This window comes from Trachinotus anak, unplaced genomic scaffold, assembly GCF_046630095.1.
Source record: "Trachinotus anak isolate AG129_WGS33_773 ecotype Australia unplaced genomic scaffold, CSIRO_AGI_Tana_v1 ptg000032l, whole genome shotgun sequence".
Taxonomy (NCBI): Eukaryota; Metazoa; Chordata; class Actinopteri; order Carangiformes; family Carangidae; genus Trachinotus; species Trachinotus anak.
The window spans coordinates 5,599,234-5,625,426 of NW_027273883.1; the positions used below are offsets into that span (position 1 = coordinate 5,599,234).

Consider the following 26,193-nt stretch of genomic DNA (forward strand, 5'->3'; position numbering starts at 1 on the left):
AGATTGAGTTATCTATTGCCCCATCATCTATGACATACAGTAGGATAAGATAAGATGAAATTTATTGACGCTGGGAAGGAAATTCATGAGTGTTTATTGGAAGTTATTGTAGTGTGCTCATAAAAACATAATAAAAAAAACACAATAGTTCAGCTCATCAAGAAAATGTTATGGGTATTAGATAAACTAGAGCATAGCTAATGCCCTCTAAAGCTGATGCAGACAAACAGCAACGTAGTAAATGCTATTCTGGCATTTTTCTAATTGTCAACAAATCTAATGAAGAGACCAAAACCATACATGTGTAAATATTAAGAACTCTTCTTTACATAAAAAATAGTTTCTCTACTTAGTAAATACCACAACCAACCTGGGCCCGTTGCAGCAGCTATTAACCTGTTTACTAAGTGAAGTTTTACACATCACTACATTAAAATATGTTATGTAGAGTTTAGTTCTCATTAAATAAACAAACATAAATAATGAACACAAACTAACTGATGGGTGTAGGCTAATTGTTGTGTAGCTAACTACCACAAAGCTAATGTTAGCTTGCTAATATATACACAACAACATATTTGACCTGAAACTTGATCAATGCAGTTTAACAATGTTTCTCACTTTTCACAAAAATAACACATTAGAAAGTATTATGCCTATAACATTTGACTAAGACTAAATGAGTAAATTGCAAGGATTAGCATATGCTAGTCTGTAATCTACAAGGAAATTCTATAATTGCTCTTAATTAAAGTGTTTCCTTTGACTGGTTTGCACAATCCTCAAGTCTTTACAAGCTAAGACATTCATAGGTTTTAATGGCACAATCTGATTAAGCTAATTACTGGTTTGAAACAAGATAGTGGTTAATATAGAGCTTGCTAATGGATTTAGTAACAGTAATAGCTGGTGCAACCCAGGTGATGATGCAGGAATCATTTCAAAGCCTTTACATCAATTGGTAATGTGCTTCATGTACATTTCCATATCACTAAACAAAATTACAGTTATCCAGGTAACCTCAAAACCATTGCCACATATTGAATCTGGGGTTTGTGTCTGTCTTCCCCTCCTAGTGTCTGGGTGCTGCCTGTCCTTTGTGCCAGTTCATCTTTGTTCAAGCGTTCAAACACTCTCTTCATGTTTGTCTCGTGTGTTTCTTCACCTGCTGTTCCCTGACTGTGAGTTTTGCCTTTGGATATGTTTGCCTTCTTGTTGTGATTCCTGTGCACCAAACCTGCCTTTGTAATAAAGACCCTGCTTTTTACCAACACCTGCGAGAGTCTTGCGTTTGAGTCTTATTTCTGTGGCTCTGATAGAAATTACTCCTATTTTGGGGATATTTATTAAAAACTACAGTTTTTTTGGGGGAAATTAGACATTTTAAAAAAATCTAACTTTTTGTGACCCACCTTTAAAGATTTTTATGTCTTTAGTAGGAACCTATTGGCTTGGGACTAAGTTTCACCAACAGGGTAACTGATAGACAAATACAATTTTGGTTTTGGTCTTTGGTTGGGATTCGTCCATTCTGTTTTGTTTTTTTGTTTGTTAGTTTTTTTGTTCTTGTTGAAAATCACAGCATTGCCAGGTTTTTCTGACCACATCTGAGCTTGTTTCTCATATCTGTCAGTGAGAAAGAGCAGCTCACTACCTATAACTTTTGAGGCTGCACATACAGTATAATTTTGTTCAACTGCTTTTTCTATAGGCTGTGGTCTTAGACTAGTGAAGAGAACGTACATAGAACTGAAATATCTCCTCTCTCAAAAATATAAACTTATAGGTTTGTCTCATGAAGACAACTATCTTTTTTGCTGATAGAGAGGAGATGGTGTGAACCTGCTCCACCTCCTGGCCCAAAATATAATAATAATAAAATAATAATAAAAAGACAATGATAATGAAAACAAGCTGACAAAAAGACTAAAGAGTAACAGGCAATAATGGCTCAGAACAAGTGACCAAACGACCGATGATAAGAGGCAAAGAAAACTGGGATTTAAGATGTGAACAAAATAATAAATTATGGTAAAATAACTGGTGTAAAGAAAACACAAAACATTAGCCCGCAAAAATAAATAGATACATGACTGAAAAAATAGTAAAAGAGAAGGTGTCAACAAATAATTTTAGGCCTTCAAAAGGCATAAGGAAAAACTTTACATGTTTTTTTTATCTGTCTCAAAAAAAAAAAAAGAACGTGTAATTTTGAGGTACTTGAGTATTTTCGTTTGATGCCACATATTGTTAAAGAAGTCTGCCACATTGCTTTATGATTTAAAACAAAACTGTGCAAGCATGGTCGTCTACTTCTTCTACTCTATTACATTTTACAAGGATTTCTTCTTTTCAAATTAAGATTTTACAAACATACTGTGTAATGAGCTTAAAACATGATGCCTTGTAAACAACCAAACATGTCAATCAGAATTTTGATACAATTCAGTTATAATGAAGATTGAATTTTTGTATGTTTGTTTATTTTGCTTTGGTTGAAGAATAATGTGGGGGGAAAAAACTCATAAACAAAGACTCTTGCATTAATGTGTCAGTAATGGCCATCCAATAATATATCACTTTTCTGCAGAAGAATGCTTTTACTTTGCTACTTCAAGTAGGCTATGTACTGTCAATACGTTTGTACTTTTACTTGAGTAAGATTTTAAATGAGGGACTTTTACCCGTTTTTTTTTTACTAAAGTAGTAAGTAAGTAAGTAAGTGAAGCATCTTAGTATTTTTTCCACCACTGCTAATGATAAAAAAGAGAAAAATGTAAATAACCAAAGCAAAGGAACTACAAAATAGCAGCCAATAAAAACTACTACTAATGAGTACGTCATTAAAACGGAAGTTGTCATAGCGGTCAGAAGGTATTTCAGGTGAGACGTATTGTGTTATATTTTCATCACTTTCGAAAAGGACAAGAATGTGTAGCGTAAAAGTTAGATTTTCTTCTGTAACTTCCACTTACAACAGCCCAATGCAGCCTACATTTCCCATAATCCATTCAATGTCGAGAATCGCGAGACTTGAAAAGTGTCAACGCGTTTGCGGCTGCGCAATATCATTCGAAAACTTGCACTGTGAGCGACGCCGCGGAGGAGAAAGACAACGCAGTGAACAAAACACACAATGGCGACGGCGGCGACAACGGCAGGCGGAACAGGTTCAAGCGGACCGGCCACCGGCCCGGTCGGTGGCGGAACCGCAGTGGGACGAAAAAAGGATGGCGGCCCATCCTCGAAATTCTGGGAAAGTTCAGAGACGATATCCCAACTGGAGACGGTGCGGCTGTGGATAGGAAAGCATTACAAGAAGGTAAGCTAGCTGCTCCATTCCTCCATTGATTTCTATGAAGGCCCGAGTCTCGCTGGCACAATGGAGGGCTGACATCCTCGCTAGCTGCAGCCACACTAAACTAACTCGAGTGAAAGACTTTAGCTGTTTGTACAAACGTTTACTTTGGCCGCGACCAACAGCGTGTACACGGTTAATTTAAACGTGAAAAGCCAATCACAAAGTAGACGGGCTGTAATTTTACTTGAGCCGAGCTGTTTATCACTTAGCTAGCTCTGTTAGCCAGCTAACCGCCCGCTCAGTAACGTTACCAATAACACTCATGTTTAAAGACGGTGCAGCTACAGCAGCTGTTGAAATCACATTTGTAGTAAATCTCACTTCATAACATTTATCAGAACTGCAAAAGGACCGAGTGGCTAACCAAATGTTAGTCACGGGACACATGCAGTCAAACAACTTACAGTGTTAGCTAGATAAGACCTAGCATGCTTTTTATTCCCGCTCAAATGACATTCTAGTTACTCAATAAACATTAGATCACTGCGTGCATTTTGCATTTGTGCAGTCTTATTCTCGGTTGAAGAATAAACAGTGTTGAGTTTTGACAACACAACAGAGTACCAGACTGTGCAGGCTGCACTCGCCCACTTAGTTAGCCAAACAAAGAGTGGTGCGCCTGTCTCCTCATGTCTTCATTTAAGTCCGCTGACGCACCTGAGTGGGTTAAATTGAAGAAAACAAAAAGCAGTCAGTTTAAATGAAGTTAGAAGAGGGAGTGTAGGTGCAGCTCTACGTTTTAACACAGAGGCATATCTGTAATAAACATGTCAGCTTTGCTAACCCACTTACTTGGCTTGAGACTGTTTATATCCAATCACTGTACCTAGTACAGTTAAGTTGGCTGTGTTTTCAAGAAGGGAGAAGCGAGTCTCCTTGACGTTGTCTTTGTTTTAAATAGACAGGCTCCTGTTGTGCCTATCTATCTATGCAACACTCAGTCTTTGCCATAGCAGGAGTGAAGATTTATTCAAAGCCAGGAAAAATGTTAATGTTTGCAATAGATTTGGTAAAACCCTGCTGCAGTGCTGTAGCAACACCCACAATTCCTCCTCATGGATGCAAACGAAAACTTCAAATTAAATGCACCTATAATGGCAATATTACGTAATTATTATCAACCCTCAGACATTCACACTGTTATGGTCAGTGAAGTAAATTTTCAAGTTTCATTTGTCATTGTTTTGAAATAATGATTAATAGATTCATTTTAAAAAGTAACTAATAGATGTGAATAAAAATTGGGAATAGTTTTGATAATTGAATAATATTTTTTGTTACTTTTTGAGCAACAATGTTTCGAGCCTCTTAAATGTGAGGATTTGATGCTTTTCTTTAATAGTAAACTATATATCTTTGGATTTTGGACTATTAGTCAGACAAAGACATTTTAAGATGCAAGCTTGGGCCGTTTCAAATTACAGTGGACATTTTACTATTTTCTGGCATCATATAGATAAAGTAATGAATGGATGAATACAAAAAGTAATCAGCAGTTTAATGTATTCAAAATAATTTTTAGTCGAAGCCTTATTTGCAGTTCTTGTCAAAGGTGACTTTTCCCCCCTTAATTGCTGATATTACAATTGTGATACTGTGTTGTTTGCAACATGTTATGCAGACCCAAGTGTGTGTGTGTGTGAGAGAGAGAGAGAGATTATCATCTTCACTTGTGTGAGTTAACAAATGCATCAATCTCTGTCTGGCCCCAGTATGTCCAGAATGACTCCCCCTCCAGTAAAAACTTGGCGGCCCTGGTTGTCCAGCTGCTGCAGTTCCAGGAGGACGCATTTGGACGCAGGGTCAACAATCCTGCTCTTACCAAGCTGCCTGTAAGCACAACACACATACTCACAAATGTATCATGTTTGCATTGAAACCACAAGCATTATGTGGTGTTTATGGTCGCTGATATTCATGCTTGTGATTGTATACCTTCAATGCAGAAATGTCATACCCTTTTTCTTCTTGTGTTTCCAGACTAAATGTTTCCTGGACTTCAAGGCAGGAGGTGCTCTCTGTCACATCTTGGGGTCGGTCTACAAGTTTAAGAGTGAGCAGGGCTGGTGAGTTGACTTGTGGTTTATCGTCACAAATATAGCTGCTGTTGACCCCAGCTTGCAACTTTATGTCCTTCTTAAGCTGCATAGTATTCACTCATACAATGCAATGATATGTCTTTTCTTAGAAGTGTTTAAATTCATATTCATATTCTTGAGGGTAAAAAAAAATCATAATAATGGCTTTGTATTTTTGGACGCTGATTGGTATGGATAGAAAAATGTAACTGTTACAATTCTAATTTGCATCAGTCCTAAGTGATTGTTGTTGTGAAGCAAAACATGACTTGGTACCTTAAATTATTATTTTTTTTTTATCCTGAACTGAACATCAGAGCAGCTTTTGGCAGGTACTGATTATAGAAACCAGACTTAATGTCACTGAATAATTACACAAATTGAATTTGAATTGCCGGAGCACTGCACTGGAACAAAACAACAGCATTGCATTGCTTTTTTTGTTTTTTTACTGTGTTCTGTCTGTTCCCAGGCGTCGATTTGACCTTCAGAATCCCTCCCGGATGGACAGGAATGTGGAAATGTTCTTAAATGTAGAGAAGAACTTGGTCCAGGTATGACCCATACATACACAAGCAGAAATGTACAATTTAAGCTAAATGACATTAATTAGATCTTTTGATCTGATCTGCATATATTAGTAATGTTGTTGATGTTTTTAACCAAACCAATGACATGGATAGACAGATGAGCAGTAATTGTCTTTTATGTTCATTTTAAAGATAAAAATATTATTTCTGCCTTAATGTTTCTGTCCCTCTAGAATAACTGCTTGACTCGACCCACTGTTTTCCTGTCACCGGACATTGAGCAGAAACAGGCCAGTAAGCTCAAAGACATCATCAAAAGGCACCAGGTGAGATCCCACTTAATATAAAGAAACTAGCCAATGAAGACCTTTCTCTTTCAATTAGAGAAGAGATGTTTCTAATGGCAAACTCTGTTGTATCTCTCTCTTTAGTTGTTTATTATTTTTTTCCCCTTTGTCACCCCCAGGGCTCCATCACTGATGATAAGTCAAAGGCCACCCACCACATTTACCCTTCACCATCCCAACAAGAAGAAGGTAGGATGGTATTGGCTGTAACTTGGCTGTATCTTACACATTAATTCTGTTCCTAATCACATAATAGTTAGGGAAATTTTCTTTTTCTCTAAAGTTTTATTTATTATAGCAATAAAAAAAAGTTGGTAATTTTTATAAATAGTACTCAGGATTTCTGAAATCTTTTTGGTTGGTGTATGTATATGTCAGCATTGGTTTGTGTGTTTGCAGAGGAGTGGCTTCGTCCTGTTATGAGGAAAGACAAACAGGTGCTGGTGCACTGGGGTCTGTACCCAGACAGGTGAGCAGAGAGGAGGATAGAGGACTCAAACACAACCTCTTAACATTTATAGATTTATAGACTGTTTATACCACGTGATTTTTGATGAACTACCATTAAGCATCTTTTTTATTTGTTTCCTTTTGTTGTCACTATGTCATTGTAATTTATTTTGGATGATAACGTAGATGAAAGGCAGTCTGGGGTCCTCGAAAGGGACCCTGCAAAGTTCCCAAAACTCAGTTATGACAACTAACATTTAAGAGACAGGTCATATGTATTGAATTGATTTATATTGTTTGTTTTTTTTACTTTTAACTTTGGTTTAATCAGCTTTCACCTGGATTTCTCCCAGTCTTTTGGTTAATTACTTTCATGACATCTTGAAAGTTTTCTTAGCACATTTTTATCACATTTTAAGTTTGTAAAATCAGTTCGATTAAATCCATGATTTTAATATTAATCAAAATATTGCCGATATAATTGCTGAAATAATAATCGTCTTTCATACCTAATATCTAAACCCTCCCAGGTGAGGGGTATTTGTTCTGTTTTGAATCAGGTTCAGTGGCCTGATCTATATGTATTTGGGGCTCCTTGACATGATGTTGTTTGGGTAACTACTCTAGGTTTATGCAGCAGGTTATATCATTAATGTAGAGATCACTGAGTTGTTTTTTTCTTCTGTTAGCTATGATACTTGGGTATCAGCCAGCGAGGTGGATGGTGATGTGGAGGATCCCCCGAGCACTGACCGACCCTGGAAGGTGAGCAATGAGGAGAACAAGCAGAGCTGAACTCAGACAAGTTCAAAACCTGTAGCTTTAAAATGGTGTTTGGTGTTGAAATGAACGCATTAGCAGCCAGTGTCAGAGCATCCATTTTTATTTATTTAAGGAGAGACGTACATAGGATGCACTGGTTTTGGTTACTGCAGTGTTTTCTTGTTAAGGGTTGACTACCTCCACTAACTCAATAAAAATATATACACTTCTATCAAATTATAATGTACCGTCAGAGAAAAGGAGCAGAAGTGCATTGTTCTATAGCAAATGCAATACACTTATTGAGTGTGGCTATTGTTTATGCTGTCATATACAAACAAAACAACAATCATAAGAAGGCTGTGTCAGGATCTGAATGGTTTAATACCCCCACTATACAGTTTTCAGCAGGAAAACAAGAAGACACCATGTGCTGAAGAACTTACCAGATGTATAGGTGGCAGTAAATGTTGCTGTTAAATAAGGTTTAAAAAAAAAAAACATTAAAAAGTGCAGTGCGTGTTTGTTAAAAGTAAGATGATTTATAATTTGGTTTGGTACTACATCACAGGTTTTTGTCAAGCTACATTGAGTCAATTCCACTGGGAAATGAAGGAAAATCAGGGCAGCAGTGTAAAGCGCTGATTAGATTCCTGTAGGATAAATTGCAAATAATAAACACGGCGCACACTGAGACTCAATCGTCATGAACAACCTCTGTGTCATTCCCTCTCTCCATCAGGTCCATGCCAAATGGGTTTTGGACACAGATGCCTTCAATGAGTGGATGAATGAAGAAGACTACGAGGTAGACGAGAACAAGAAGCCAGTCAGCTTCCGCCAGAAGATTTTCCCCAAGGAGGAGGAGGTAGGTATTGTGTGCTGTGTGAGAGTGTGTGTTTGTGCTTATAAAATTTAAAACCAGTCAAATACAGCTCATGAATTCTATACTGCATGGAAGAGTTAATTCTGACTGCTTGAGTATGAGTGTTTTTGCTGCAGGTTTGTGTTTTGTTGGATGTGGCTCTGCCCTGTGGACTATGCTTGTTGTTGTTGTCGTCGTTGTCGTCCTCCTCCTCCTTCGTCTCCGTCTTGCCTTCGTCTGTTTGTTTCCCATCCTTTTCCAAGCCTTTCCTCTCTCTTTGTCTCCTTCTAATGTATTTCAGGGTTTCTGTCCTGTTTGGAAATAAATTTGAACATTTACCAGGTGTGCCGGAAAACTAAAATAGGTTTATTAGCCACAGATTACTTCACATGATCAAAGGCTATTTGAAGAATTCATTAAGAGCGAAGACATTTAGTTTCACTTTAAGAATTAGACTATTTTGTCTGATCAACTGATCAAAGTGCCCACATGGTTTCTGCTAACAGTAAGCTAACTACCCAGACAGATGTTCCATTGCTTACATTTAATCTAAGTCTAACAAAATGTACAGCAAATGAAAAACCTCTTTGTTAAAGTTGGTCCACGGTGCCCCAAAAAGTGAGTGAACATCCAGAAACTATAGTATTTAAACTATATCACAAAAGTTCGTCTGGTAAAGACAGTTTACAGTGGATAAATATTCAACACGATACTCAAACCCAGAAGTGAAGGTTTGAGTGAAAGAGAAGCAGTTTTAGGAGGACAGTATACAGGAACCCTGATCGTCTCCACCACCACGGCATCCCCCCTCCCTGCCACCCTTCTCCCAGCGCTTCCCCTCCTTGTGTGTGCAACTGTTCCATCCTCTCATTCTGCGGCTCTTTCTCTCATCCTCCATCCCTCGCTCCATGCGCTGCACGGGGTTTGTCTGATCAGTCTTCCCGTACACCTGATCGCAAGGAGCGCAAGGCTAACTCCGCCGGAAAGAAGAGGAGGCGCTCGCCCTCACCGCCCAGCACTCCTGCCGAGTCCCGCAAGAAGGGAGGAAAGAAGGGGTAAGTGAGCTTGAAGATGTACAAACTAATCTTTAAATATAAGGCTGATTTTTACCAACAGTTTTTTTTTTTTTTTTTTTTAATGTCAACAAATCCTATTAGGAAACCAAACGACCGTGTTTGTCCATCTACCCATACTTTACAGCTTCATATCTTGTCTGTGGCAATCAGTCCCAAGCTCTTTGGTTTTTAATGGAGACCTAAATCTTTAAGAAAAAAGGTCATTAGTACATAACTTTATTTTTTTTTAAAAAGGCCCAGCAATTTCCCAAAACATTTTGGCACTCAAGTTTTTGTGAAACTTTACTCAAATAGATGGAAATTGTCCACATGTTGAATTGTTTTCAGTTTTCAGTTTTCATGTGGTGCTCTAGTGAGTATTTTCAGGATGATAGATGTGGGGGTGACTACAGAAAACCTACTGTGGTGTGTTCATGGTCATTAAAAAACATGCCACCCAGTGCAACAGTGAGGCTCATTGATGTGTTTGAACAACAGCAGAGAAACAAGTTATGTAAGTCTATATATCACAGGTAATACTTGTTAGTCTGATCAATTCATTATTGGTCCATTAACTTGTTGGCAAGATTTTTACAAGAACACAAAGGCAGGGTAATAGTGATGTCAAGTTAAAACTCACATTGACACATAGTTGTGTGTGCTGGTGGATTTATGGTCTTCACAGCTAAAAAAGACATTGAGGAAGATGTCTGAAACACCTTCACAGTTACATCTGACCGTATTTGATAAAATTTCCAGCTGTAGTGCTTTTCCAGTTGAATTTAACTGACCCATAACTTTGTTCACTCTTTGGTGTAAGGAACCCGGGGCCTCACTGGAAACGACGGGGCCACAGAGGTGAGGAGGAGGACACGGAGGAGGACATGACAAAGGACATGGACGACTCGTCAGCTGGTGCCAGCATGGAGGAGGGAAGCATGTCCAAGAATGGTATGTGCTGAGTGTGGCACTCGTACTTTGATTTGATACATGAATAATCATGTTGAGGCAGAAGGCAGTTTAATCTTTGTCTTTTTATGCTGCTGTTTGTCTTGCACTGGTATTTAGCTGGATGTGCACCCCATCCACTGTCTTTACTTTAAAGTGAAGCAAACTACTGTGACCTTTTTATAGCTGGATTGTGTTCCCCATAAATGTAAGATTATCTGTGCCGTTGTAAGTTTTTTGTTTCTGTTTTGGCAAAAAGACTGAAGTGTGTTTATTTGAACAAAAATCTAACTAATTACACTGTTTAAACTCAAGGCAGAAAACAAGACCAAACCAAAATATTACCAGATAGATTACTACATGCTGATTGCCACCACTTGGCAAAATCTGAAATAAAAAAAATTCAGTCAACCTGTGTTTACACTTGAGAAGATGTATGTGTACAAAACAAAACATATTTCTTGCCAAATATTTAACTACCAAGTTGAAGCAATGTGATGCTCACAAATAACTATGGGTTTGGATTCCTTCATATGATCCATTTTCCATCATTAGATAATTTATTGACCTAAATATACAATATCAAAATATCCCCAAACAGATAACATAACTTTACATGAAAGATCCAAACAATATTCTCTATACATTACGGGGTCAGTCATGTAGGTGTATGCCAGTTCAGCAGAGCTTGTGTGATATAATCTTATATATAGAGGCATTTAAAATTGTTGTGTTGTGTGAATCTGATGAGAGAGTCAGTTTCATCTCAAGCTGCACATGAGACAAAGAATGGAAAACACATTTCTTCATCTTCTTCATTTGTAAATGTGTGAGAATACAGTTCTGTTCAATGAATACCATCTTATCTCTTTCACATCATTTTTTAAGTATGGATATTGATAGTTCAGCTTTGTCGTTTTCTTGTTTGCATTCAATTAAGATTTTCTTTCATTGAGTGCTGAGCCGCTAATCTGTAATAGATCATTTAATTATTTTTGATTTCCTGTGTGGTTTATGGGCACTGAGGCATAAGAACGACAAGAAAAATCCTCGGACTCTCCAAAGAGACACACACACACATACACACACACACACACACACACTGTGTTCCAGTAACAAAAGTAGGAAAACAGCCTGGGGATGTGTTTTTTTTAACAACCAGATATGAATTGAGCTGGATCTGTATTCTCCCTCCTCCCTATAAAACCAAACACACAATCCTTACTAAAGATGCTGTCTGTAGACCAAGTCCCATCTGCGATGTCCCACTTTTGCAAAAATCTCCTCCTTTTTCATTCCAGCAGACACACACCCGCTCTCACTCAATCTATTTTAGTGTCCTCCTTTGCAAAGAGGTGCTGGTTAATGCCTCCATGCCCACGGCTGAATTAAACTGTCTTTGAATTTTTTTTTTCGTTCTTTTTACCCTTAAGTATCTTTTTTCTCTTCTCTACCATACACAGCAAGTTCAAAGAAAGACAGTGAAAACACTCCATTGAAAGGAGGGAATGTGGCCGACTTGGGTATGTATCAGTGACAGTGTTTGTTTATTTAGTTGTGTATGAATTATTTATTTTTCAAATACATTGTCAACGAAACAGCATTGTAATATATTGCAACTGAAACCTGCCTTTATTTCTTTCAGATGACATGGAGGATGACTCTGTGCTGTCTGGTGGGAAGGTAAGATCACTGATGACTCAGACCAAACCATAGGACCAAACACTGTAGGGGTGTGTGAGAGGGAGGGAGGAAAAGATTTTACATACATTTTTAGCTAAATCATTGTTTTGTGTATAAAATTGCACAAATGGTTACTAATAAGTTGTCCGAGCCCAGTGCAATGCTCTCAGTAAATCAAAAAACCCAAAGGTGGTGCAACCATTTCTTAGTCTAAAATATAAAGACGATGCATCTGCTCAGGTCTGCTGTTTACTATCACATGGGAGCAATGTCTTTTAGGGAAAAAAAGTATTAAAGATATTAAAGATATCTTTTTAGTGTTTTTAGTGGATTAATTGACTAATTGTTCCTCTGGAATCTCCCCCGTTTATTCTCAGAAAATGTCCACACACAAACACACAGGACCCAATGCCTGCTCTTCTTAAAATGTGCAATAGAGAAATTTTTGTTATCGTGGAAAAGGGGAAAAAATGGATTGGGGTAACATTTCTTCAGAGAATTAGGGAAAGTGTTTTTAATATGGCTGATTCAGCTTTCTTGGACTGATTTAAAAAGGTGAAAAGAAGTGGTAGTTACATGTTGCCCCAAGACCATTTGAGTTTCCTTGCAGGCCAAGTCTGTGTTGATGCAAAGAAGCTTTCATGAACTTGGGTCTGGAAAAGAAATCGAAGCATCTGCACACTTCCTTCCATTTCAAAAACCCAGGAAACTAGGCCTTTAAAGTTCATAATAAAATAGTTAGTTAGTCGATCATGCTCACACACAGTCTTAATCATTCTGACCTTTTCGAGTGTGTCTCTTTCTGCAGGACGATGAGGAACATAGCAAAGCTGAAATCAACCGGCTGATGGACGCTGGTGAGGACAACGTGACTGAACAGACTCACCACATCATCATCCCCAGCTACGCTTCGTGGTTCGACTACAACTGGTAAGAGCTGAGGAACGGATATAAATGCATGATTGCTGCACAAATTGTTGTGGCCGTTTTGCAGGTTTTGGTTTTTTTTTTGTTTTCTCTTGTTATCTAATAATGAGAAATGCTACAAATACCATGGTCTAAAATTGAGGTAACAAGAGGCTTTGCTAGTCTCTAATTGTCGAGGAAAATTAGTATGGTATTTTTACTTCAATTTCCTTCCCTCCAACCAGATTTCTACTTTAAAATTTTTTCTTTATTTCTTGCCAGCATCCATGAGATTGAGAGAAGAGCTTTGCCCGAGTTCTTCAATGGAAAGAACAAGTCCAAAACTCCAGAGATGTGAGCTTATATACACACACACACACACACACACGCACACACACACACCCATCATCCATACACAGCTACAAATTAGATTAAACCACCAGACATCTTGTGTATGGTATGCTGCTGCAGACCTAAAGTGGTATCTTTCCTGTCGTACTGATCTTTGTGGCTCTTCTTGACTCCTGAACAGTTACCTGGCCTACCGCAACTTCATGATTGACACGTATCGGCTGAACCCTCAGGAGTATCTCACCTCCACCTCCTGCCGCAGGAACTTGACTGGGGATGTCTGTGCCATCATGAGGTGAGCTTTGTAGTCTTTTTATTAGGATATGTAATATACTTTATGGAATTTTTTTAATTAACTGAAATAAATCATAAAAGTGCTCAAAAGAAAATAAAAGCATATTAAATGCCATTGTTGTCTGTGTCTAGGGTTCATGCTTTCTTGGAACAGTGGGGTTTGGTGAACTACCAGGTCGATTCTGAGAGTCGCCCATTGCCCATGGGCCCCCCACCTACACCCCACTTCACTGTGCTAGCTGACACGCCCTCCGGCCTCATGCCCTTGAACCACCGGCCCCCACCGGTAAGGACCACATTAATAACTTCAAATCTGAATGAGTGCGGAAAACTGTCCTACGTTTTAAAAAAGGCAGAGTTGGTGGGTGTGTGTTGTTTCAGGGAGCAGATGATGAAATATGATCCAGGAAGGCTAATTTAACTAATTGATAAGTGAGTTTGAAGACTCAACACCAAAACACTGCAGAGTGGTTTATACAATTATAAGACGAGATTTTACAGCTGAATAATAGAAACATTTACGTAAATGTGTTGGGGGTTTTTTTGTCTGAATGCAGCCTCAGAGAGAAATAAGAATGAAAATCACGGCTGTCCTTTTTTTTTTTTTTCTATGAAGCACTGCAGTTACCTTCTGTACTACTTCCATGATAAAAGCTTAATTTTTAAAAAAACGCTATGAAACAGTAAAGATCTTTACGTGTGCGACTTGACAAACACTAAACGGTACTGTGTAAATATTGTTGACTCATGTGCCATGTTTCCTCCCTCTAGATTCCTCCTCCACAGCCAATGCCCAACTTTGTAGACAAAGGCAAAGACAAACCCATCGACCTGCAGAACTTTGGCCTTCGCACTGACCTCTACAAGAAAAACCCAAAGGTCAGAACTCAGCACCCTGAACATGTTTTAAACATTTGATATTGTGTGATGTTCTGTGAGGCGGTCAGATAATTTCTTGGGATTTCTAAGGTGGTAAATAATGGGAAAATGGCAAAACAAAAGTAGTAATACATGTAAAATATCCTAAAAGACTTGAAATGTCTTTTTTTTCATTTAGTATGGGAAGCAAAAATTGATGAAAACAGCACAAATCGTCTTTATATTCTGCTTAAAATACAGTTAATAAAAGTTCCTATGTGATAATTTGGTTCTGGCTCCCTACAGGGTAAACCAGTCCCCTCCACCAGGGAATGGACCGAGCAGGAGACTCTGCTGCTGCTAGAGGTGAGTTCCTCAGGACAAAAAAGGAGGAACCCATTAAAGTGTTTTAACAGTGTGAGCTGCTGAGCACTGAAAGGCTTAACTCTCTGTATCTCTCCCATCACCTGCCCGTCACCTTCCTTTCTCTTTCCTTTTGCTTTCTTTGCTGTCATTGCCCTCTCTTCCGCACTTGTCCCTCTTATTCTGCTCTCTGTATGTCCATCTTGTTTCCTCCTGGTTTTATAAGTCCATCCTTCCTTTCTGAAAGTGACTTACTTTCTCTTCTGCCCTCCTACTTTTTAACTACCCACCCTTTCACATTATTATAACCTTCCTCCTCACTCCCTCCATCCTATCACTTTCCATCTTACAGCTCTTCAGTCTGTATCTCTGTCCTCCCACTCTTCAGTTGCTTTTCTGATCCTAAGACTTGTAAACTCACTCCTTCCACCTTCTCCCAGGCACTGGAGATGTACAAAGACGACTGGAACAAAGTGTCGGAGCATGTCGGCTCACGCACCCAGGACGAGTGTATCCTGCACTTCTTGCGGCTGCCTATCGAGGATCCGTACCTGGAGAGCACTGAGGCCTCTCTGGGCCCTCTGGCCTACCAGCCCATACCCTTCAGCCAGTCTGGAAACCCTGTCATGAGCACAGTAGCTTTCCTGGCCTCTGTGGTCGACCCCAGAGTGGCGTCTGCTGCTGCCAGGGCAGCTCTAGGTGAGAAATGCATTGCCACATCTTTTAGATAAGTGTTCTGCAAATGTGAGATTTAGTTTAGGAGCTTCACGTTTTACTGTGATAACATTTTGACATTCGTAAAAACAAATATCAGAATTTATTTTTGGATGTGTACTTAGAAATGGCTTTATTCATTGAAACATAAATATGACTATGATATGACATATAAATATAGCTTGAACCTTGAAAATAATTTTTTGTCCTACAATTGAATTCAGTATAACTTTATCACTGTAAGTGCAGTTTTATTCAGCAGTTTGTCACTGAGATCAACAGACCCACAGTTGAGATAAATGAAAGAAAAAACTGTGCTATCACAAAACTGAAAACCATCAAAGGCTATAAGCCTAAAGACTATGAGCTATGTTGTATGTTTCAGTAATGCACCAATACCAATATTGTACAGTTTGTTATATAACATCTTTCGGAAAATACAATACACATGAAGTCTTCTCATTTTGTTCCCTTTGTCTGTTTTGAATTGTGAATGAATACAGAGGAGTTTTCCCGTGTGCGTGAGGAGGTCCCGGCCGAGCTGGTGGAGGCTCATGTGAAGAAGGTGCAGGAGGCAGCGAGGAGCACAGGAAAGGTGGACCCTGCCTACGGTCTGGAGAGCAGTGGCATCGCTGGCACCGCCCCCGAGGAGCCAGAAAAAACCGGTGAGTGACGTGTCGAGGCCTAGAGACGGGAGCTAAAGTCACTGGTTACGATCTTCTGACCAGTCTGGAAGAATCAGTAGCCAATGACGGCAAGTGTTAAATTGTGTAAAACTTGAAGCAGGTACTGTTGGGACAAAGGGAGGTGTTTTCTAGGAAGTGGGTTCTAGGTTTGGTAGTTTTGTCTGTTGGGATATCTGCAGCCACTGGAGGGCAGCACATGGTAGCAGAAGCATCAGCAAGCGTTTGGGCAGGGAGAGGCAACTTTGATGTCAGATTATTGTGTGTGTGAGAGAGAGAGGACCAAGGGAGGGGAGGACGGGGTCATCACCTGATCCTATACAAACATCCTTGTTTTTTCCTCACATCATCACCTGAATATGAGGCAGTGATGATCAATCTGTCTTTACATTTGAAGACGATGCACGTCACTTTTGACCAGCAGTGGTGTGAGCAGCACAGAAATATTGGTGTGAATGTGAGAGTGAGCATGCTGCCGTGGTAACCCGTGGATTAAATCATCAGTGGCAGATGGGGCAGGAGAGGGAGAGGAGGGGGAGCAGAAAACTGGGTCATCACACTCTGCCATGTGCTCATCTCTTTCTCTCGTCTCTAGTTTGCTCTGTGCTTTCTTTTCTGTCTCTTTGATTTCTTCCTCACACACACACAGACACACACACACACACAATACGAATCATTTATTATACCTGAATTAATGCCCCCTAGAGCCACTATAGAAATCAATAAGCTTTAAAGCTTCCAGTGCCTCGCCCAGCTGAAGCACTTGACCAACACACACACACACATCACACAATCAATATTCAAACCTTTAACACGCGCTCAAGTGCACTCATGACATGGTTTAACACTCAACCATACACATGTATTCCACTCGGTCACGTGTGTGTTTGGTCATTTTGTTAGTGTGTGCAAATCTTGTGCACTCTTCAAACCCATCCCTGTGGGCCAGTTCACTTAAAATGCTTTGGCCTTAATTTCCTCTCTGGAAGTACTTCCCTCAAACGCTCGTTTGTGATGGTGTTTAACTCGGAGAATAAACAATTGCATTTTATTTCAAACAGGACAGTATGTCACTGCTGCCTCATTCTGTCTTGAAAGTCTTGAATTTGTTGTGTTATCTCTGTATGATTATATATTAATGTATGCAATCTCACCTTGTCTCTTGCTCACGTTCTTGTATTCTTGGCAACTTAAAGGATTCCTGGGGGAGAATTAAAAGGGGTTGTAATTAAAAATCTAGGCTGCAACAAATTAATCTGTAACCATCTTGATCAGTTTATATCTGTGACATGATGCTAATTCTTCATAACACTGTCACTTGCAGAAACCACAGAGCCAGAAAAGATGGACACTGACACAGACTCCCAGCAAGCAGATAAGGTAAGACCATCTTCTCTATGTATGCTGCAGGGCATAGACAATCCTTTTTTTATTTGTCTGTTTTTTTCATTTTCATTCGTTTTCATTTGGGAATGAATAGTATAATGAAAACCTCTGCAAATGAAGAGGACAAGACCAGCAATAAATTATATTTGTCTCTTTTTCAACAAATGCTGTGTGGAGATTTATGCACACATTAGTCCGCCACAAAACACTTTCTGACTTTCCTTCCCTGTCTGTGGCACTCAGCCCCAGGCCCATGGATTCCAACTGAAGACACAAGTCTTTTAAAACAGGACACAAATATGTTTAATAAAAAAAAAAAAAAAACATGTTCCTCAAACAACTGTCATTTTTAGCAAACTTTCCTCAACAGAAGAAACCTTGTGCATTTTTTTGGGCACTATTTTCAGCAGCGGATTAATACACATTTTGTGTTCTTGTGAGTATTTACAGCAGCCTGTGTGTGTGTGTGTGTGAGCAGGTCTAGACTGAAGTCTTTATAATATTTACAGAAACCCAACAACAACCCACCACGAGCCAGCACCAAGCACAAGATGTGTTTTTAATACGTTGAGGCCACAGTAGAGTCCGGTGTTTTTGGCTTTTGCTGCACAGACACTACGACTTTTCATGGGATTTGTTGACAAATACAAAAACACAGAGTATCGCCAGACTCATCCAAATTTATTGATTTATCACAAACTGAGTATGGAAATATTGTTTGAGCCGAAAAGTCACACTTAAATGCAGCTAAAAGGTGATCACTGGAGATATCAAGACTAATTCTCATGAGTAATTGTTATGACAATATTCAGAAAAGTTTGTTGGGGTAAAATAAAATGTGTATATATAACAGTTTCTGCCAACATGTCATTAAAATCACCTTGAGTATTTTTTCAACACTTGGTGTTTAAAGTTAATTTTTCCACTCATCTACATTTGGTCCATGCCTCTTGGTTTGGAAAGGCCCAGCGGGGGAATCAAATGGCAAACATTCACATTGTCCCCTCTCTGCTGGGCCAGCTCAGTGGTTGATGGCCTCCTCATTAGTGTCCATTAACCAGTGTCAGACACTTTGTCCAAATCACAGTGATTGTCCTCAAAAGTTAAATAGGATCACAACAGGATCTATTGTTCCATCTGCCCTGAGCCGTCACAGCATTTACCAACTGAGCAGCTACATTTAAATGTTGAATTGGTTCAGTTGTTTTTGTTCTTTGGTACTGTATGTAGGTCATCTGTCAAATTTTCTCCACCATTTATTTTCTTAGTTATGTTTTACAAAGGCTTCAGCCCATTTGTTTTTTCTTCTTTCTCTCTTTAAGCAACTTACAACACTAAATCGTACATCCAATCTAAAGTCAGATCTCAAAGTCAGACTTGTAAGATAGGGCCTTGTTCTTACTTCTTGTGACATTGGCCACTAATTGTTGTTTGCCTGTGTCTTAATCCTTCAGGCGGAGTTGAAGGAGGAGGCAGAGAAGCCCAGTGAGTCTGCAGAAAAGAGCGACAAGACAGAGACCACAGAAAAGGTAAAGAAGGAGGGAGCGGAGACATCGGAGCGTGAGGAGGAGACAGAGGAAGGAGGAGAGGCCAAGATGTCTCCAGCAGGTAATACTGAGAGTGATATAAGAAATATAAGAAAATGTCTGACACACTTGAAGTTTCTAAGCTCGAAACTAGAACATTTAATTAGCAATTTGCTCCAAATTAAAGCTTTTACTGACTATTTTATTATGGAGTACGCTGCCAGTTATATTATTAATCAGTTATCTCATTGGTCAATAAAATGTCAGAAAGTCTCCAAACTCACAGTTTTCCTAAGTCAAGATGGTGTGATCATGTTGCTTGTTATGTCTGATCAACAATCCATAACCCAAAGATCTTCAGTTTACCACACAATTGACAAAGAAAAACAGCAACTCACTTCACTAAGAAGCTTGAACGAGGGAGTAGCTGACATTACTTAAAAAATTACTCAAACGTTCATCAAAATAGTTCATTATTTTGCTGTTGATCAACTAAATGATCAGTTGTTTCAGATTTACTTCTTATATACAAAAGGTCACCTTTGCTGACTGATTGCTGATTTTGTAGTAATGCTTTAGTTGAAAACTTCAGTGTGTAGAAGGATTCTAGAGGATTTTTTCTCAGTGTTATTCTATGTACTTGTCCTTTAAAACTTCTATACAACAGTGCAGGGGGACATTTTTTACCTGTTGATGCTGACATTGAGAAAAGTCTGCCAGTTGTTAAATTTCTATCTTCGTCACTGTCAGACAAAGACAAGGAAGAGGCTATGGAGACATCGTCCTCAGAGCAGGAGAAGGATAAGGAGGAGAAGGCAGCCACAGAGGAGGGAGAGGACAAGAGGAAGAAGCTGGAGCATGACATTGGGGAGGGAAATATCGCCACCGCGGCTGCAGCTGCTCTTGCATCTGCTGCCACCAAGGCCAAGGTGAGACTGCAGGAGAGCTGACTGAACCTCAGCAAACACACACTTCAGCAAGTCTGATTTTCAAAGGTTCACTTGGGTTATTGTTTAAGAAATTTTGCACCAAGTCATTGGTCTTATCTCAGTCTGCTATTGTCAATATTCTGTCCTCCTTTCTGTGTGCACAGCTGAATGCATGTGGAATACATTCTGTACAATGTAGGACATAATTGAAGAAATGGTTATTGCAACAGAAAATTCAAGTTCTGGTCACAAATTAACTCCCAGAATGAACTGAACTTAATTTCTTGATATCTTGTTAATGCAACTTCTAACAGTATTTGACACTTACACTGTCTGTCTCCCTGTTTCTTTCTTTTCAGCACTTGGCAGCAGTTGAGGAGAGGAAGATCAAGTCCCTGGTCGCTCTGCTGGTGGAGACCCAGATGAAGAAACTGGAGATCAAGCTGAGGCACTTCGAGGAGCTCGAGACCATCATGGACCGAGAGAAGGAGGCTGTAAGTCAAAAAGACGCTGTGCTCTCTGAATGATGAACTTGAGATTTAAGCATGGATGTTTTTGGCCCTGCACAGCTAGGAAAGATGGCACAGTATTAATTATAGCCTGCATTCATATTCTAAACACACTCAGTAAGGGCTCTTAGCTGGGGTTATTAATAATGAAGGTGGTCTGTTAACTTCAGCTCATCCTGCAGTTTGAAATCGCACCCACTCTGTGATACTAAGAGTAGCTTTAAGTATATGATGGACTGAACACAGCACATTTACAACCTGCCCACATTCAGTTCTCATTCTGATGGTTAAATATCATATATTAGGAAGTCCTTACTCCCAGTCCTTACTTATATTAATTTACCAAAACACTCATGATAGTAGCCTATAGTGTGTATATATCCTCAGTGTCAATAGTTTAGTTGTTACTAATGCTGTTGTTGTTGTTGTTGTTGTTGTTGTTGTTGTTGTTGTTGTTGTTGTTGTTGTTGTTGTTGTTGTTGTTGTTGTTGTTGTTGTTGTTGTTGTTGTTGTTGTTGTTGTTGTTGTTGTTATTATTATTATTATTATTATTATTAAACACATTTTTCAAAAGAAAGATGGTGGATGAAAATCACAATGACGATTCAGATTGGTATAGATATTGTCAGTTGTGCTCACTCTCAACAACAAGAACAAAAGAATATGGTTGAAAAGGAAAGTCACACAGTCCTACTTCTGTGGTGGCTAAATTGAAATAAGTGGTGGGCAAATATTTGGAGTTCATCGCCCAGTGTTGGCCAGTGAACAAGTTGTTTCCCACTTGATCCAAGTCCTCTACCGAGACTGAAGAGGAGACAGAGAATTACTTCTTTGTGCGGGAACTGAATTGCAAATAAAAGATTTTCCAGAGCAAAGTGGTTTTAGGCAAGTGAAACTGTTACCTGTCTCCACAGGGCAAATGAAAAGCCCTCAGCTGTGTGTGCGTGTCCTGCCCCTGGACAATCCCCGGAGACGCGAACGAGAGTGTAAAACTGTGTTTTCGCAGTGGAGGCCTCGGGAACGTAGCCCAGTTTCACAGCTGTAAATAGTGCATGAAAAGGACTCTGGTTTACATAAGCTTTCTGAAGACTGGAGAGAAACCAAACCTCTGCAGCTGCCATGGGCTGTAAAACACTGAGCCTCTAAACAAAAAAAGAGGACAAAGCTCCAGACAAAGCACACAGACCAAAAGAGACACATGGCAGTTTTACACAGGCAGCCACTGAAGTGTAGAAACCTGCTGCTTACGCCCTTGAATATGGAGCTCTGAAACATTTACGTACCAGAGTAAACATCATCGTTCTGTCTTTAGATTCAGTTCACCCAAATTATATTTATGTCCAGCTCTGAACCTTCTGCTGAGACCCTAATACAAGACACTGGAAACAGTGAAATGTTTATACAGTTGAATCAACACCTCTCTAAAACAACATTAGTTTTACTAGGTGTTCCTAATAAACTGCCAACTTTTAATTATTCAGTCCCACATTAGGTCATGGTGAGTGCTGCAGCTAAAGGGCACACCAGCACTTTTCCTTTAAAATATAACTTGTTTTTATTACGACATTAAATTCTTGTAAATATATCAAACCACACACACCTATTTTATAGGATTTTGTCCCGCAGTATATCTTATACCCCTTTTACAACGAAATTAACTGGCATAAGCAGGTTTTTAAAACACAGCTAAACCCCCTAAAAAGGTGATTGACTCATTTTACAACGCCAGCGGAGTTTGCAGGAGAGGACGCACACAACTGCAGGGAACAATCTCAAACACACAGATGAAAGGGTTGGTTCTCCTGTAAGTGTTGGAGTCTCTGTGTGAGACACTACGATCGGTGATTGTGCATTTTTTAAAACTAATTTCAGGGCTGAAGCTCACTCTTGCATCCCAGATGTGTTTCTGGTTTAAGAGCAGCGTGCTAGGCAGGTGACAGTTGTGTCTACAGTGTCAATGCCCTGAAAGACATCACAGCATGTGTTCAACTGAGTGTTCTGTTTACATCAATACCCTTGTCTACTGCAGAGTCATTTGACCTGGGAGTGAATGCACCATTGTTCCCTTTTTCCTTTTCCAACCAAAGCTGGATGTTAGTGGGTCTTAGCAGGTTTTTTGACCAGGTGGAGAATAGGCTTTATTTATAAGACTGTCACTGTTTAAAGGGCCAAAGAAAATTCTCCAGTAATCATAGAACATAAGTCAGGCAAGAAAAACTTTAAAATGTCTTCCACATTCTTTAACTTAACTCTAACTCAACTTTGATTTGAATCCATTTAAATTTCAGTTTGGCCAATGACCCCCAATGATCCTTTCACAGACCCTTATGTTGTCCAACCCAGCTGGAGTCGACCCGAACCCACCAGTTGATAACTATGTGGTTGCCAATCATTTTTGGTGTTGATTATAATAAATCTGTTCATGTAATCACCGTTCTCTGTATTCCTTCTGTCTCTCTGTGCAGTTGGAGCTTCAGAGGCAGCAGCTGCTCACTGAGCGTCAGGCGTTCCACATGGAGCAGCTCAAATACGCCGAGATGAAGGCGAGGCAGCAGATGGAGCAGCAAGCTGCCGCTGCCGCCGCCGCTGCTGCTGCTGCGGCAGCCGCCCAGGCCCAAGGACAGGGACAGGCCCCTGGATCTGGACCCCACCCTGGCCCTCCTCAACCAGGCATGCACCCAGGAGGACCCCCACCCCACCATGGAGGACCACCCCCCCACCATGGAGCACCCCCGCAGCATCATGGAGGGCCACCACCCGGTGCTGCCATGCACCCCGGCTACCCCCCAATGGGTCACCACCCCATGGCCCCTCACCACCCAGGACAAACAGGTGAGAGACGAACACAGAGCCAGTGTGCAGAGAGGGAGGCAAACAAGAGGGACGGAGCAAAGAGAAGGAGATGATTTTCTTTACTGCTGTTTTTTCAAAACCTGACATCTCTTGGAACAAATAAAGCTGGGGTTTATATTTGAGAAATCTTGGTAATCTAAGTAGTAGGTGATACTAAATTATTTACAATTTCGTATTAATCATCGTCTTTCAGTGATAGCAATTGTAACGATTAGGACCTGTTGTGATTGTTTTATTAAATTCTGTCTAAAAAAGTAAATGTTTTAATCTAAATTGCACTTGCGAACTTAGAAAATTGGTTGAGTTATTGCTTTATGTGTTTAAACAAATGAAAGAATCGAAGGTGTAACAGTGGAATACGGTTGGTACAGATTTAATGGTGTGAAAGTTAAAAAAAAAAATCCCAACTTATCTCTCCTCCAAATAAATATCCACACTCCTGATTGCCCTTCTATACTTTGTGCCCTGCAGGACCAATGGGGCCAGGCCAGCCGATGCCTGGACGTATGATGCCCGGCCCACCCTCTGCAGGCCCCCCTCCTGGCGGCATGCCTCCCATGATGCCCCCACGCCACCCTGGAGCTCCCAACGGCATGTGTGAGTACAAATCGCCTGCTGTCACACTGTCTCTTTATATTTGAGTTGTGTGTGTTTAAATGCATAAACTTGTATGTTTGTGTAGGTCAGATTATTGGACAAACTCGTGATCTGTTTTTGGTCTTGTGTACAAGCAGTGTACTTTAAACCGTGGGGATGTTTCTAGAATCCAGTACTTACACCACAAACAACCTAAGAAAGGGAAAAAAAAAAGGTTTCTGGGAATCCAAATATTACGTTGATCCAGGATCTGACAGTTGGTATTTCCTTTGAATGTCAGCTGCAGCTAAATGTTTTGGTCTCTGCTGCTTATTAGCATCACGTCACGCACTAAGCATGTCGTTCGCATTGATTTCTCCACTGTTGTTGAGTCTGCAGCCAAACGAGAACAGAATCAGGCAGCAGCATAAAATCATTTTTTTTAATAAAGCAAAGATTTACTAACAATTTCTTCTGTAATTTTATTTTTGATAGATGTCTCATCTTTCCACCTTGACTTTCAGAACAATGTTTTTAAATCAAAGTTTTTCAGTTTTATATTCTTGGATTACTGTTAATAGAGACTTTCCATCACTTTAACGTTGATACTTTGACAGCTCGGCAGACTGAGTAGAGAACATTGAATGTGTGTTAGTTGCTCTCTGCAATGAAAAACCAGAATCCGTCTTGATCATTTGTAGATTCTAAATCTAAGGGCTTTCTGTTTCTATAACATCTACTCCAGATTCTGTTTCTTTGAACTTGACTTGTAAGTGTATTTTAGACATATTGACATGTAGGGCCAAATTCAGCCCTTCAACAAAAATATTTGGCCCCAGTTTTGGGACTGAAGTTGAAGCTTCACTTTCATGGTATACATCAAAACTTTTTTTAAATCTCTAAATAATATTGTAAATACACACATTGAAATCACAATATATGTGACCACATAACATGTAATGGGTGCAGCATTGGCACATGATGAATTCTAATAAACTTAATGCACTCTAATACAACAGGTGGGTTAGAAAAGATAAATCCATGTAATTTAAATGAAACAAGAGTCCTGTGAATTCAAATTTCATAACTTTAGCCGGTTTGAAGTAGATTTGTTAACATTCAGCCGTTGATGAAGATGGTCACTGATTATGTACAGATAATCTGACGGTCAAATAGTCTCAGAGCGTCATATGAGTCATTTATCGCCCCAAAAAAAATCATTGTTTGGCTGAACTTAGAAAATCGTAAAACAGTTTTATGCCTCATATTTATTTTAAAATAAACACAAGAAACATTGTAAACTACAGACCTGTGTTTCCACCTGTTAAACGTGAACAGTGCTGGACAAACTGGCCTAACTGCAAACATGACATAAGTCTGAAAAAATAAACATTATTTTGTGTAGCAGAAATGCTTATGTGTTCTTGTTAAACATTTCATGACCCTTAACATTTCTCAACTCCAGACCCTCAGCGGTCAAGTCGCCATGGAGTCACCTTTACCCCAGAGCATGTTTCTGTCTCGCTCTAAACCAGCATCTTTCTCTCTCCAGACCCTGGCCCAGCACCTGCGCAAGCGGAGGCCGTGCCTGCAGCTCCTGTGGGTCCTCCAGCGCCCCCAAGTGGACGAGTGGCTGACAACTAAACCCCCCCCCCCCCACCTACACACACACACACACACACACACACACACACACGCACGCACACACACAAAACTAACTAACTCCATCTTTGAACCTCTGCCCCCTTTTTGATGGCCTTTGCTACTGGCTCGATATTTTTTTTCCTCAACATTCAAAACTACCATAAACTTCATCACAGTACACACACACACACACACACTCAGGGTTCAGTGGCAAGGGTAACCCAATTTTTCACACACATCCAGACTTCCTCTCAGGGCACAGCGGCAAGGGTCGTGTAGTAATAAACACTGTTTTCTGCTCTGTTGGGCCAGATGGAGGCTGGAGAGAATGAGACTGTACAGAAAACAAAACAAAGAGACAGAACAGATAAAAAAAAAAAAAAAAAAAACTCAGTCTGTCTCAACTTTTTCTCTTTCCAATGCTGTTTTAAATGACACTGTAACCCCCTCCCGTCTCTCTTAAACACACACGCACACGCACACACCTCCTCTTCTCTGGTGCCCTCTTTCTCCAAGCTAGTC

General features: G+C 39.8%; 1 protein-coding gene across 2 annotated transcripts; it reads left to right on the forward strand.

The window, feature by feature from the left end:
• The first annotated feature begins 3,066 nt into the window (after positions 1–3,066).
• Positions 3,067–26,030, forward strand: smarcc1a (SWI/SNF related BAF chromatin remodeling complex subunit C1a). Of its 2 annotated transcripts, none has more exons than XM_071469808.1 (28): positions 3,067–3,322; positions 5,074–5,193; positions 5,342–5,427; positions 5,912–5,993; positions 6,203–6,295; positions 6,436–6,505; positions 6,716–6,785; positions 7,456–7,531; positions 8,271–8,396; positions 9,354–9,448; positions 10,269–10,399; positions 11,860–11,919; positions 12,042–12,079; positions 12,888–13,009; positions 13,268–13,339; positions 13,518–13,631; positions 13,763–13,916; positions 14,402–14,509; positions 14,795–14,854; positions 15,292–15,550; positions 16,069–16,230; positions 17,573–17,628; positions 19,089–19,242; positions 19,911–20,089; positions 20,449–20,583; positions 23,064–23,430; positions 23,923–24,048; positions 25,580–26,030. In XM_071469808.1, exons 1-28 carry the CDS (start codon positions 3,137–3,139, stop codon positions 25,669–25,671), a joined length of 3,393 nt encoding a protein of 1,130 aa, XP_071325909.1. In that variant the 5' UTR covers positions 3,067–3,136; the 3' UTR covers positions 25,672–26,030. The 2 variants fall into 2 exon arrangements, with proteins under 2 accessions (XP_071325909.1, XP_071325908.1); XM_071469807.1 differs by having other exon boundaries at positions 3,069–3,322; positions 9,330–9,448.
• The last annotated feature ends 163 nt before the right edge of the window (positions 26,031–26,193 follow it).